At 35.7% G+C, this 15662-nt stretch overlaps 1 protein-coding gene across 1 annotated transcript in view; it reads left to right on the forward strand.

Annotated features, from left to right (window-relative positions):
• Positions 1-15662, forward strand: part of ADGRV1 (adhesion G protein-coupled receptor V1) — a 277279-nt gene that overhangs the window by 213970 nt on the left and 47647 nt on the right. The window contains exons 84-85 of the mRNA XM_060690619.2: positions 62-178; positions 4725-4903. Coding sequence (XP_060546602.2) covers positions 62-178; positions 4725-4903 — 296 coding nt within the window. The remainder of the gene's footprint in view (positions 1-61; positions 179-4724; positions 4904-15662) is intronic.

Consider the following 15662-nt stretch of genomic DNA (forward strand, 5'->3'; position numbering starts at 1 on the left):
GATACCTTCCTTAACATTGTGAATAAATTTTTAAACTAATGTCACTATAATTCTCTTCTAGATATCATTTCTGGCTTCAGCTTACACAAGTCAACAGCTCTCTGAAGAAAGTTGTTCTGCTTTGGGTTCAGTTACCCACTATCTCTACCTTTGTCAGTTCAGTTGGATGCTTATTCAGGTTAGTAAAAATTCTGTTTTTTTATGCAGAATTTTGGATCTGATTCCAGAAAGGAACATGAGAGTTTTCAGGCAATGAACAAAGGGCTTCTCGGCAGTTCCTATAAGGGCTGACCTTTTCCTGGGTTTATGCAGCTGCTGTCCTTTTGCTTTTGGATAACATTCATTTAGCACATATTTATATTTAGGAGCGATTTTTTTTCTACATAAAGAAGCATAAATGTTTCTTCTTCTCCTTCTCCCTCCTACTTCCTCATCCTCCTTCTCCTCCTCTTTATATCCCATGTTTGTTTTTTACAACTGAAAGTATCATACTGTATATAATGGTACATACAATGGAATGGTATATATTGTATAATGTGTATGTGTGTGTATATATATACACACACACACATATACACACACACACAGCAGATTTAACTTTAGCAATAATCTAGCAGTCATGTAACTGCATAAATCATTCAGGCCAAAGTGCAATAAAATATTTAGTTCAAGAAAAAAGTTTAAAGTGTGGTATATGCATATTTTTATATATTTATGTGTGTGTGTGTGTGTGGGTGGGTGGGTGGGTGGGTGTATCTCTCTCTTTCTCTCTCTCTCTCTCTCTCTCTCTCTCTCTCTCTCTCTCTCTGTGTGTGTGTGTATGTGTGTGTGTGTGTGTATGTGTATGTATGTATGTATGTATGTATGTATGTATGTATGTATGTATATACCATATATAATGGTCCTCCTTCCTATTTCCTGGAAGGGAGAGAGTGACTGGTTCAAAGTCATCCAGCTGGCTTTTATTCCTAAGGGAGAATTAGAGCTCACAGTCTTGTGGCTTTTAGTTCTGCATCTTAACCAATATACCAAACTGTCTGTTGCCTGTGTACAGTGATGACTCCTACTGTAATCACAGTGTTTATTTCCTATTAACTTATGTTAAAAAGTTGCTGCTTCCTTACCTCAAACACATATTTTCCTTAGCCCTCATTGCTATTGTAAAAATATAGAAGACTCTTTTCTTTTTAAAGGAGCAACTGGCAGATACAAAGAGTTGCCCATGCTATATCCACAGAACTCTGGATCTCAGTACTGGACATTTCTAAAGAAACACATTCTGCCTTCTATATCCTCAATTTTCATATTGTTCTTAAGGAAACTGGCTGAATTTATCCATCTAACAACCAGAGGTCAACTTGAAGGAATATTTACATTAAAATTCCCTATAGCTAATGCTATGTATAATCCTTTCCAAGGCTCAGGTTATTTGATGCTTTATTCCAATTCTCCAATTAGCTTACATAGTGGATTAATTTTTCTTTAAGTTATTAAAAAAGCTAAACCCAAATCTTTGGGAACTGATATATGTAAATCTGTGATAAATAGAGAAAAATGTATTGTAGTATGCTTAATATATGTAACACTTCATACTAACAAAATTGATTAGTCAGCATCATATATTCTGTAACCCAAGTCGTAATAAAATAATTACATGCTTTATATTTGTAAATAGGATAGGTCCTTACAATTCTGGATCTACTTTTGCTCTTTCTTTTAAAAAATAAGGAGAATACAGATTACTAAACAATTCTGCAAAGGCTCTATTGGAGTCTTCTAGGATACTGTTTGATAGTACTTCTCTACTGAGCCTTTGTATCCAGTCTTGAGAATTGATTGTATCTAGTTTATCCATGGTCTTATGCCTCATAACAGCTATTCTGCTCTGTAATGGAGGGGGTGCTAATTACATTCAAGCTTCAAGGATTGACTGCACATCCAGTTGTTTTTTCGAGTCTTCTTCACTATGGACTATAATGTGTAATTGGTCTATCTGAACTTGTGAGAGCAGCTTCCTCTTAATTATGTTGAAGTGTTGATTTACTAGCTGTTTCTCAGTTAGTGAAGTTGCAAGTCTTCTGTCCATCCATGCTTTTGCATACCTTTCATTTATTCCCTCTTATTAGGTCTGTTCTTGTAATAGTATTCCATCAATCCCAGCGTCTCTTGTCTTATCCATGAATTATGTGTTTCATTCATCCACTTATTATCAGATTGTCCTGGTTCCTCAACATCTGATGTGGACTTTGTTCATCCTGGCAATGTCTGAGTCGGTATGACTCTCCTAGTTCACACCACTTTCATATTTTGAGGTAGGCAGGTGAAGCATTAAGGAGTCTTTACCCTAGGACACCTACTGATAAGGTAGGTACTATCCAGGATTTGAACCCAGGTCTCCTGCATCAAAGATGGCATTCTAGTCACTATACAATCCAGCCACTATACTCTCTTTCATACATACATACATACATACATACATACATACATACATACATATATATATATATATATATATATATATATATATATATATATATATTCAAATAAAGTGAAAGTTATTTCTGATTTACTCCTCGACACACTAGAAATTTCTGCATGAGTTAATTCTTCTAGCAGCTAGGAAACTGGCTGTACCTTTTTGTGTCCACACAACTGGTTGTTATTATTACACCATAGCAACAGAAAAATATTGCTAAAGTTAGATCTTCTGTTTGTATTTGATCTATTTAATTCTAGAATACCAAAAGATGAGAGGCGTATAGTTATCAAGATTTAAAAAATGACATTACATATCAGGAATATACATATAGGAAATAGCAAACGAACCAAGTTCACAAAGTTTGCAAGGTCCAGTTGGGTCTGTATTATCATTTATGCAATAAGAGATAAGAAGATACGTAACTGTGATTAAATAATCACAGAAAACAAGGGTAAGGACACATAGTACCAGTTCTTAGAAAATTGCATGGCTAAAAACCCTTGTTCTAAGAGGTAGAATTAATGGGATCATGGCTCTTTGACTAAATAGAATGACAAAAATAAATTTCAGGATTCATCTGTCTGTAGCTGAAGCATGGCCTAGTTTTATTTCAAGGTCATGCAGTAAGATGCATTCTACCTAGCACTTTGTTCTTTTAATGTCACAAAAAGAAAACAACATAGTTATAAAATGAACGCAGGGCACAAAAAGCTCCATAGGCTTATTAAAATGATGAGCTGCTAATAAATACATATACGTGCATGCAAACATATACCCACACTCACACACTCACAGTGTGTTATTTAAAATGTCCACTGCATCATTTTTCCTTGATTGTATTAAGAAAATGTGTAGCCATTAATTTCCTCCTCTGACCTTTCGAAATGTTTGCCAAGGTACATTTAAACAATTGCCTATTTATCACTAAATGTTGAATTCTCAGGAGGCATGAGCTGGATAAATTTTTAGATCATTCTTAAGTTAATGTATTGGGAATAAATTCAATGTGACTTAATACTTCCTGCTTGCAAATGGTTCATTTAGGAGAGAAGAAGATTTGAGCTTCAAAAGTTTTGGGGTTACTTTACCACCAGTGGTTCCTTTATAAATCCTTTTAAAATTATTATTATTATTCTGTAATGTCTAGCAGAAGACCTTTTTTAGCAGTTGTCAAGTATTGGCATTGTTTCATTTTCTCCAAAAGCTCTATACAAATAGGTTTAATGATATGGGCACTGATGTAATCAGCAGTTGTATGTGTGATTCAGAATAGCCCTTACATATTCCAGTCTGACACATGCAGACAATCTGTTTTGCATGTTATGCAAATTAACTGCTAATTCTGCAGTTCAGGTGACAGGGATAAAAATTAAACAATACATTTCTGTTTGTCTGCATCTGATCAAAATTACTCTTTTTTTACACTGTGTTGCACAGTGGCATAAAACTGTCATCTTATCCAGAGAATGCAGCCCAGCACAAGTGTCTCCAGCAGATGGCTATCAACCCTGCAATGAGTGGGGGTCTAGCCTCTCATTATAGAGTGATGCCTTTGGTTTCCTGAACATTTTTTTTCTTATTAATACGTTTTTCTTAATGTTCATTCAGAACGAAGCTCTATGTTTGTTTTGATTTATGACATTCATACCATTCTGTTTCTCTGGGAACCCGAGGCAACTTATAAGAAGGGAGGGAAGGTTTCTCTTTTCATTTTATATCCTTTCTACAGTTCTGTGAGGATGTATTGAAGAGGTGCCTGACCCAAAGTGGTGACTTGAACTTATTTCTCCTGAGTTCTAATAGTTTATCTATTGTACATACTGCCTTTTGGTTTAACCTATAAGAACCACTGCTTTTATACAGTAGAGGCAGACCCAAGGATATTTATATTTGATATCAACTGGTTGCAAATATAGATTGCCACTCCTAGACTCATATTTTTTATTTTTGAAGAATAAAAACATCAGTAACTGAGCTTAAAGATGCTTGGGATAAGCATACGCCCATCATCTGACAAAAATCAAAAAATAAAAATAATAATTAAAATAATTAATTAAAAAGAAAACAAAAACAACAAGGAAAAAACTCAAAGGACAGACTCGATGGACTGCTAGGTTTTTTTTCTGCTGTCAGTTTTCTGTCACTAATTGGGTTGGATGTTGGCATAAGTATATTTCTAAAAAGTTGTTACAGAACTGTTAGTAAAATACTATTAAACATTGATTGGTTCTCTGTTATTCCATAGGCTGTTAATTTTTGGTATATCTTGGTGATGAACGATGAACACACAGAACGGCGTTATCTAATTTTTTTTCTTTTGGGTTGGGGTCTTCCAGCCCTAGTTGTGATACTATTACTAATTATCCTGCGAGGAATCTATCATCATAACCTACCACAGATTTATGGCCTGATTCATAATGACCTGTAAGTATACACATTTATTTGTTTATTTTTTAAATATATATGCTGCCTATCTCACCTAGAGGTGACATACATAATACATGTATAGTTAAACTACAAATCCCCTCACCTTACATAGCTAAACTAGTTCAGAGAAAGCCAATTTTAAGAATCATACTCTTTTTCCTTTCCTGTATTTAATACAAGAGGAGCGGAGTACATGACATTCTGCTCATCTAATATAATAAAGCAGAAGAGAAATAATGGCAATGTGAATAACATTGAATGACAGGAGTCATTTATAAATGAATCTTCTTCATAACTATAGACATTTGTAGAATTCTAAGGCCTACTCAAATGCAATTTAGAAATCATGACAAATGGCCACTATCAGAAAATCCTTCATGTCCATATAGAAAAATGGAAGTATTATAAATAAGGATGTGGCTGTACTTCCAATACAAAGCAGAAAATATTATTTGGAGGAAGTGGGGTCGTTCTACCACCAATTGCATCTGTTCCTGTATGGTTCCATACAGATGCTCATTTGAGTAAAAAAAGGTATTGATTGAATGTGGCAAGTTGCTTTGGACTTCTTGTTGGAACACTGTTTGTACCTGCTTAAATCAACAAGTTAAACAGTACCTAGGTTATAATATTTTGCAGCTTTCTGGTGTTGCTTAACAAAAATATCACTGGGCAATCAGAACTATCATAAAATTCATGAAGATTTAAAGACAAAATTAACTAATGCTCATCTGTCGTATCATTTTCTCTTAAAATTATTGAATATTTATATGTATTCAAAGTGTCTTAGATACATAGAAATGCAATTTTGTGTTATTTGTCAAAATTGTAAGACATTATTATTGGATTTTCTGCTATATTTTAAAGGAATGCATTTTCTGATTTTGCACATCACCTGTCATGGTAGAGTTTCTAGTCAAAGAAGCAAAACATACACCTAAATCATGTACACAAGTGTTTCTTAACCTTGTTCACTTTCAGATGTGTGGACCAGTGGTGAAATGTAAAATTGGTGGGGGGTATTTTTGCTACCGGTTCTCCGAACCATCCGCCGCCATTGCTATCAGATCAGGAGATCAGGTCCGAACCAGGAGCATTTCACCCCTGGTGTGGACTTCAGCTCCCGGAATTCCTCAGTCAGCAAGGCTTGCTGAGGAATTCTGGGAGCTGAAGTGCTCATGTCTGAAAGTGACCAAAGTTGAGAAAGACTGATGTACACCAAAAGTGGATCGCTGAACATGCAATGCATTGTGAATTTGATTTATGTTGAAATCAAAATGTGCTTAATACATATTTATTTTTGGACACCCTGACTTAGATTATTTATTTTGCAAACTGCTAAGAGCTAGATATCATTCTTTGTAGTCTTTGTGCCTCTCTTATTGATGGGATTCCACCTGCCCTGATTAATATTTCATAGCTGAGCTCCAACAGGGTGAGTCCCATCCTTCCTTTTGTATAGGTAACAATAGTCTGTCAAAATCACTGGAGTTCTTTTTCTGTCGCTCAGGTGGTTTCTGTAAAAACAATTATCTTGAAAAAAAATTAACCTTCTTTTTTCTTTCAAAGAGAAAAGGAAGAAAAATGTGTATAGCTGTTTGCTGTTAGTAGTTTCTAATTAGCATTCTTCTTTTCCTCTTCCTGCATTCCAATTGCCCTGAGGCCTGTGATTCATTTCACAAACCAACATGCTATATTTTTGTCTTGTTTCAGCAAAGGCAACTTTGTTGATTCCTGCATGCATTGTCATAACTCTTAAGTCAGAAATCAGCAATTCTCACATACATATCTTCCTTTGAGTACAATTTTTGAAAGCAACCAGGCTAGAATTTACTCTTCCTCCTACTAGTGTTTTGTGCAGTCCAGTACCAGCAGACCAGTGGTGGGTTGCTATCGGTTCGCCCTGGGGTGAACTGGTAGCAGTGAGAGGCTCCACCCACCCGCCTGGATGGTGCTGCGCATACGCAGAAGTGGTGAGTACCCACGAGTGAACCAGTAGCGACGGGATTTGAAATCCACTACTGCAGCAGACTCTTATCAGAGTGCCATGCTGGTGGCCTAGAATTATAAAATATTTATAAAAATAATGTGAATTCCCACATGCGCCATTTTTCTCTGGTCTGTGAGTCAGTACTAGAAGTACCTACAAATTTCTGGTAAATCTTCTACAGACTAATTGGCAATCCTTCTGCCAACTTCAGTTCATAAGAAGCCAAGTTCTAAATAACTTGAAGCAATCTATTAAGTACATGATCCCATCCCAAAATTTTCTTTAGACCCTGAGAACCATACTTCTTACAGATTCATCTACATTATCTCTTTTTTCATTATGTTTCATTCTTTATTGAACTCAGTCATTGGTGGTCATCCTTTTCTTTCTCCATCAGAAAATGTTTAGCTAAATGAGAGCAGCTATGTTCGATAAATAAGATACAGTATCTTTAAAATCCATAGACTATGATCCATAATGGCTCTTATCAACCAAAAAAAGTTGCTGGTTACATTTATTGATAGACCTTTATATCTTTATTAGAATTCTGAGTATTTTTTTTAAATTTGAATTATCAGATTAAAGTAAAAATAGCTCAAATTAAACAAAACTCCTGAAAATTTTATGTTAATGTCTTGGTATGTTAATATTAGTATTGTTGTTGCTCTTGGTCACCTTGTCAGTTGGTATTGGATTTGGCAGTCTTATCTATCAAGTACTTCCCAGGAATTTAGGATAAGAAACCATGGTTGTTTGGTGGTGTTAAATATATTGCTGCAGGATGTAAGCTGTTCCAACTAAAACTGCCTTTTGCAATTGACTGATGTGCTTTTGTCAATGCTGATGGGGTTCAAGTAGTGCTCTAGTTGTTTGGGGATTATTGTTGGTACTACCTTTGCTTTCTTTTGCCACAGTTCTACTTCTACTTGCAGGTCTTTTTCTTCAATTCTTTCAGTTCTATTCTACTGTCTTTGGGTTTTGCAGTATTCACATCCAATACTTTTCTCTTTTTTTAAAATCAACAATTGTTAAACTTGGGGTGTTGTGTGGCAGATGTTTTATATTTGAATTCTAAAGTTCCATAGCACTTTGGTCTTTTTCATTTTCTAACATAACTATTTTGTAGTCCCACCAGTTCTTGCTTGCTTTGTCATTCTGTTGCAGAGGGAACATTTGCTGTCTGTTGCTGTCTTCTCAGATCTGCCTTCGTATGTATTTGCTCTTAAGGCAGCCAGAATTAGCCTCTGTCATTTTCTTCATTTTCCTGCTCTTAGTCTTTCCTTGATGCTCTTGTTATCTGCTTTGCCTGCTTGTTTTTTTATAATGTACTAGCCATGTGATAATTTGTTTTGCCATGTCTCTTTTCTATTCTACATTTGATCTTTCTTATAGGCCAATTTAGTCCATTTGATATTCAGTCCGCATTTGTGGTATATTAGATTCAGTGATTCTTAGTCTCTGTCCTTCAGATATTCTTCTGGTGCTCTTTTTTCTTCTTCAATTGCTGGGTGTACTTGCAACATTCCACTCCTAGACTCCTTGGTAACTGGTCTGTCAAGATTGCTCTGTGAATAAAGGGCATTATCATTATATTTCTGGTCTTCTTATCCAGGGCTTCTTGTTCCGTTTGAGTCCAGTTCACTATTCCAGTTGTATATCAACTAGACTTTCCCAGGGATTAATCAACTTGATCGTATTTTGTTCACTGAGTTTGGATTTTAAAATCTTCTTCCATAGGGTATCTTGATTCCTTCAGTTTCATTACTTCCCCTGTTGACGGTCAGGGTAGCACATTTGTCCTGTCCAAACTCCATTGCAATATTTGGCTGCATATTTTATTTCAGATTGTCCATCTAAAGGAGGTAGAATATCCTGACATATGTTTTTGTTGTTAGCCATGGCCTGACTTCCAGTTGTTTAGTATTAGTATTAGTATTATTTAGTATTATTGACAGCGGAATTAATGACTAACAGTGCTAAGCATGAGTCTCCTTGAAAGTTTCCTTTCTTGATATTAACCTCTCCCAGTCTATCACAATGACCAGCAACTATGTCTTCCATTGTGCCATTGATCTTTGCACAAAGTTTCTAATGTTTCAAGTGACTCCTGTTATTTCTAGGCACTTGGTTGTCCAATCATGTGGCAGGGAGTTAAACACCTTCTTGTAATCAATCCAAACTATATTAAAGTTGGGCTTCCTTCTCTTGCAGTTTGCTAAAATTATCTCATCAATTAAGAGCTAATCATTTGTTCCTTTGTTGCTTTGGCAGTTTCCTTTCTGCATAGGTGGAAAGAGCTTGTTTTCAGTTAAATGCTGTTGGGCTGCATCAGCTACCACACCAGTTAGCAATCTCATCTTCTGGGATATTGTCATGTTTTTCTCAGTCATGTTTGTAATTCTGTATTGATATATTTTGAAATAATTCTGTAATTATGTTTAAACAGTACATTTTAGGCAAAGGAAAAAATCCTTTTACAGAAAAAAAAATCCAATACAAACAAAAACATAGTGTGCCTATTTAATCCCTCATGGGTGCCTGAATATGGTGGCAACCACCATGACTAAAGCCTAGAATGAAGTGGATCCAAATTCTGATTCACTAGAAATATTCCCAGTAGTAGAACTAACAGAAGTTGCACCTGTTGCCTTTCCCTTGTTTAGTAAATGAAAGTAGTGCTGTGTTTGTTTTAGGCACCCCATCCCATCCCATCCCATCCTATCCAATCCTATCCTATCCTAAATGAAAGGCAAAGGCAAAAAAAATTCTACATTGGATAGTAACAATGGAATAACAAAAAAAGAAACAACTAAAATGGAGTAAAACATAAAAAAAAACATTGTGGGAAAACTTTCCCGTATGAGAGTCTCTGCTTCCTTTCTGTTTATTTCTACAGCAAATGACCACAATAAAAATACATATGTGTGTTTGTTTGTGTGTGTGTATGTGTGTATATTACCTTAAACATTATGAGGTAGTAACTATCTAAATCCTTTCATCTATTATTGTTATTAGTCTTATAATATTTTTCCTAAAAATGGTATTTCAAATGTGTAAATTCACCCTGTTGCATAATTCAGAGTAAATATGGGAGCCATTCTTGTTCATGTTCTCCAATTTTAGTCTCCTAGTCTGATAGTGGTGTTCCAAATTTGTTCTTACAGCTGTCAGTATATAATGTATATCTTAGTAAATTGTGACTTTTTTATATCAATATTATGGCTTTCTCACCTATGTATACGTTTTCATGAGGACAATATTATGTTCTGGGTTTCTTATTTTTATAGCACATTTTGCAGCTTGACTTAAATGCCACAATTGAAGGCTTTTCTCTAATGAGTGAAGTACATATTGATTTATTTTTACGCCAGCAATAATGAATTGTGTTCCATCCAATGCAGTTTCTAATCTGTGTTGGATGATCCTAAACATTTTACTAGTTGTGAAATTACAGGTATGGTTTGCATAATCTATTAATCCTCCTTTTTTTGGTATTGGAACGAAGATAGACATCTTCTAATCTGGTGGCCACTGTGCTGTTAAAGATAAAGGTTACCCTCGCACATATGTGCTAGTCATTCCGGACTCTAGGAGCAGTGCTCAGCTCCATTTCAAAGCCGAAGAGCCAGCACTGTCCGAAGACATCTCTGTGGTCATGTGGCCGGCATGACTAAACTGCAAAAGTGCACGGAACGCTGTTACCTTCCCACCAAAGGTGGTCCCTATTTTTCTACTTGCATTTTTTACGTGCTTTCGAACTGCTAGGTTGGCAGAAGCTGGGACAAGTAATGGGAGCTCACCCCGTTACACGGCACTAGGGATTCGAACAACTGAACTGCCAACCTTTCAATCAGCGTCTTAGCCACTGAGCCATCCCACCTGTTCTACTGTGCTGTTAGCATAGCTTAATTATAACCTTTACTGATTTCTCTTCCGTCACCTGCCAAATTTCAGGGGATATTTCATCAATTCCTATTGCCTTCCGATTTAAAGATTGATCTAAGTGCTGATCTAAGTTCATCTTCTATCCGCATGATTTAGCTTTTTTTAAAAAAAGAAAAAAACCTGTTCTAAAGTGGAGCCTAAATCCAGATAATTAATTGCTCTTTTCATTTTGATAAATATTTATGAAACTAATTTGGATGGCTGTTTTTGCTTGCTTCCTAAATCTGAAGCAAAATTGTCATGGATGAATTGATGGATGGATGGGTAGGCAGACAGAACGATAGATTGGTATCAGAATCAGAGCTTTTACACGTAATTGGATTTTCCATTGCACTAAAAAAAATGTATTATTTCATAAAAACTTACAATTAAAATTAAATGATTTTATGGGCAGTCATGCTAATCTCAAAAGTTTTTTTTTAAATAAATAAATCACCCTGCGTTATACTATTCAGATCAACGCTCTTGAGCAATTGATATGGTACATCTGAGAACTGTTTGTTTTGACTCATAAAGCTGCTGGCATTCAGAACAGAAAATCTTTTAAAGAAAATCCCCTGTTCATGCTGTATTAGCATTTAAAGGGCTTTCCAGGATTTGCAAACACATTTTAGAGAAGAGAAACAAAAACAACAATCTCTAAACAATAACCAAGGGAAATCCAGATAATCTGGTGCAATTTGGTTTTTCTTTTTCTTTCATTTAAAAATAGATCTATACAGGAAGATTTATTAAATGAATTGCATGGTTTCATACCCAGTGAATTTTATATTCTAACTCTATTCGATAAAATTATGAAGTGTTATCTCTGAATTTGGAGATAGTTTTTTGTTTATAAAAGAATCTGCCATGTGCAGTATCTTTGGTTTCCAAATAGTGCAGCTGCATAAAATATATGTTTATGTTATTCCATTATATTCCAGAACTGAGAAGTAACACAGTGTCAGCCTGCTCCAGAGACCAACAGTGATAGAATGAGAGACAGAGTTAGCTCCTTTCCTAGCCCATAAAAAGTAATGGTAAAGTGTTCAGGTACCATAATCTGAGACAAGTGATCAGATCAAAGTAGGGAAGGATAGGAATGGTAAATCCAAGAAAGTCCAAGAAGTTCACTATATTTAAGTCCAAGAATTTCATTATGCTTGTTTTAAACATTGCATTTAAACAGCAATTATGGTATATAAGATAATGTTTGATTCATTTCCAAGCATCCTGGATTTAATTCCTTTTGCTGACTTGGCACCTAGACAAGTCAATATGCCTTCAACTAACCTCAAGGTTGAATAGAATCCAGATAGGCATTGGTAGGCAGAAGATCTTTATTTGGGGATTCAAATTAATCCCATCATTAGCAGGGACAACTGTTCAATCTTTGTGACCTCTTCAAGAATTGGATCACTTATCTAGGAAGGCTGTATATGTAGAAAGGGCTAGACAGAGCAGAGATTTATTTCCAGCTTGTGGAGAGTATTAAGGACAGCAAAGGAAGGGGCTGTCTGTATATAGAACAACTATATTGTTCTTGATTTCTTTTTCCTTTTCCTGAACCCACTTAATAAACTACATGGGAATACTGAGGAAAATAAGAATGACCCAGTGATGGTGACAGCATAGCAGGGTCATTATTCACACTGCCTAGTATTCAGCTGCCTAGTAAAAGTTCTTTAGGGTAGTAATTGCTTTTGTCAAGAACCATCATAGACCACCTGCATGAGGAGCACATAGTTGAAGCCAATTGTAGATACAGCTTTTCTTTTTTTTAAATTTCCTTTCCACTCCTTCTCTTCATTATTTCCTTCTTCTGCATCATTGTGGTCCACTGGATAGAACACTCTACCAGTCCTCTGAATATAAGCAAACATCTTTGAAAAGGTTCTTGGTTGCCTAATCCTAATGTAGATACATTGCAATTACTTACAATTTATGATTATGCTTGGAATTCTTTTAAGTTTGGAATAAGGAAAACCAGTTTTTTTCCCTGAATTATAGCGTTCAGCTCCCTCATTATTCACCATCCTAGCTGTGGAGGATACCCCAAGCTACTCTTCTCCAGCATAGGAATTTACCATGATTATTGCAAATTTGGGGAATATTTATTCCAAGTATCCTGTGGATATCAGTTTGAAAAATGCTAGTCTAATTAATTCCATTTTCATCTCAATCATCAGTTAATTAATTTGAACTTTGGCATCTCCCTTCCTCAATATTGTAAACGAAGCGTTCCTGCTGTTAAAATGTTACCTAAAAAACCCAAAAGTATCAAGGGAATTTCATACATGTGTTTTACTAACTAGTTTTGCTCTGTCAAGAATATTCAGGATTTATCTTCTGTCTACATTGAAATATATTGATAATATATAAGTTTAGTTCAAAGATCTTGACATAATCTTTTACTTTGCTTCTGAGCTTAGAACAAGCTCAGAATTTTGGTATAAACAGTTGATAAGAAAAATAGGAAACTTCAAGAGGGAATTTTGCTAATCTCAATATTTTTGTTTTTCTTACTTTCCTAGAACCTGCTTTATGAGTTTTAAGTAAAAAAATCAGTGCACACACTTTAGCTATAACAAATGTGTTGCTTGTTAACTACTTTGAGGGTTTTTCAGGGCAATTTATATTTTCCAGGGGAGTATCAGATCCCTACTGGTGTCATAACCACATTAGGTGAAATTTCTAGTCCCGTAAATTTGAAATGTAGGCAGAGTTGTGTACTTCTATTGCCAAAGTAAATACATAAGCTCTGTTCATACAAACTGTTGTACACTGAGGATCAGGAATTTTCTGCCATTCGCCAGCCATCATTGCTGATACAAACTGTGCAATCATACAAACTTAATATTTTCATCTGAAAGTTGAGTCACGGCAACTGGAGTTCTTCCCTTTTTTCATTTGAAACATCTTGCTTTTTATCCAAGTAGCTTCTTCAGTCTGATATAATACTTCATCAACATAATACTTTTATCTATTCACTGTTTTCCTTTGCGAACTAGAGTGTATAAGTCACAGAAATTTTTTTGTTCAGAAAGTTCAAAGATAAAATGGGAAAGGAATTGTTTTTCTGTGTGGCAGTAACTATTGGTTACTATTCAATACCTGTCCATAACATCAATGTCTAATCTTTGCTGATTACCTGAGGAAGAATAAAGGTAAAGGTAAAGGTTCCCCTTGCACATCTGTGCTAGTCGTGCCCAACTCTAGGGGGTGGTGCTCATCTCCATTTCAAAGCCGAAGAGCCAGTGCTGTCCAAAGACATCTCCATGGTCATGTGGCAGGCATGACCAAATGCGAAAGGCGCACAGAACGCTGTTGCCTTCCCACCAAAGCGGGTCCCTATTTTTCTACTTGCATTTTTTATGTGCTTTCAAACTGCTAGGTTGGCAGAAGCTGAGACAGGTAACGGGAGCTCACCCCATTACGCGGCACTAGGGATTCGAACTGCTGAACTGCCAACCTTTCGATTGACAGTGTCTTAGCTACTGAGCCACTGCGTCCCTTCTAGGAAGAATAACTCAGTAACTATAGTAATCAAACTAAATTTTGGGAAACACGACGGCATTAACTAGGCCAGACAGATGTATGATACCTGCACAGTCCTTCTGAGAGCAAGCAAATATCTACAAATTGTTTATTGTGTTCACAATAAAATAAAAAGTTGTAATTAATCTAATTACTAATAAACTTTTATGATTTTAGCAGACATTACTTTATCTTTGATTTAGATGTTAGTTTGTTTTGCAGGTAAGAGCACAGTGGTGGCTGCTAAAATGGAAGTTTGTATCAAGCATTTGTATGAATATTTATTTTTTTTAAAAAAAATGATTTATATGCCGCCCTTCTCCGGAGACTCAGGGCGGCTTACAATGTGTTAAGCAATAGCCTTCATACTTTTGTTTATTTATACAAAGTCATCTTATTGGCCCCACAATCTGGGTCCTCATTTTACCTACCTTAGAAAGGATGGAAGGCTGAGTCAACCTTGAGCCTGGTGAGATATGAACAGTAATTGCAGACAGATTGATGTTAATAACAGTGCTTTAGTCTGCTGCACCACCAGGCTCAGTATTAGTATTAGTATTTGTTCAGCAACACTATGCAGCACAAATAGCCAATAAGAAAATTTGGTTGATCAATCCTTATTTTCTGCCTATCAGCTGGAAAAAGAAGCAGATGTAGCTCTTTTGATAAGAGGACTGTGATTCAGGTCTCTGCGGCAATCTTTAAATGGAAGATTTTAGGCTATTTACAATTGAACAAAAACTACTGTATTGCATTCTGAGATATTATATTGTAAAACGTATCATGGCAATTGCTTTAATATGTGAACTCACTAAGTACAACAATAAACCTACTTTCATATTATAAAACTGTTATTAAAACAGAATACCCAAAACTTTGATAATTCTAAAGAAAGTATCACATCCTAAACAGTTCCCAACTTTAATATGCGGTCAGCAAAAACAAAAACAAATAGGCACTCAAATAACATTTACTTATAATATGTTGTCACCACTCCTCACTGAGCAGCACAATCAGGTCAGGGATTTGGCATGCAATGGGAGAAATATGCAACTGACATTGCAAATAGGAAGGAAAGGCCCACGCAGGAATAGGAGATAAGGGTTGAAAATAGTCATGCGCACACATTGGACTGAAAGCAGGATATGCAGAGAGACACAATATATGACAGATCCAATAGAGCCCCATCCTGGAGTATATATATAGTCACAGTGACAGCTGCCAGAGTATCAACATAATCTGGTTTTTCTTTCAATCATTAGCACTACCTATTATTAAATACCACCTAAACTTTAGGGTGCAATA

Source organism: Pantherophis guttatus, chromosome 2 (genome assembly GCF_059756535.1).
Source record: "Pantherophis guttatus breed Tessera chromosome 2, ASM5975653v1, whole genome shotgun sequence".
Lineage (NCBI taxonomy): Eukaryota > Metazoa > Chordata > Lepidosauria > Squamata > Colubridae > Pantherophis > Pantherophis guttatus.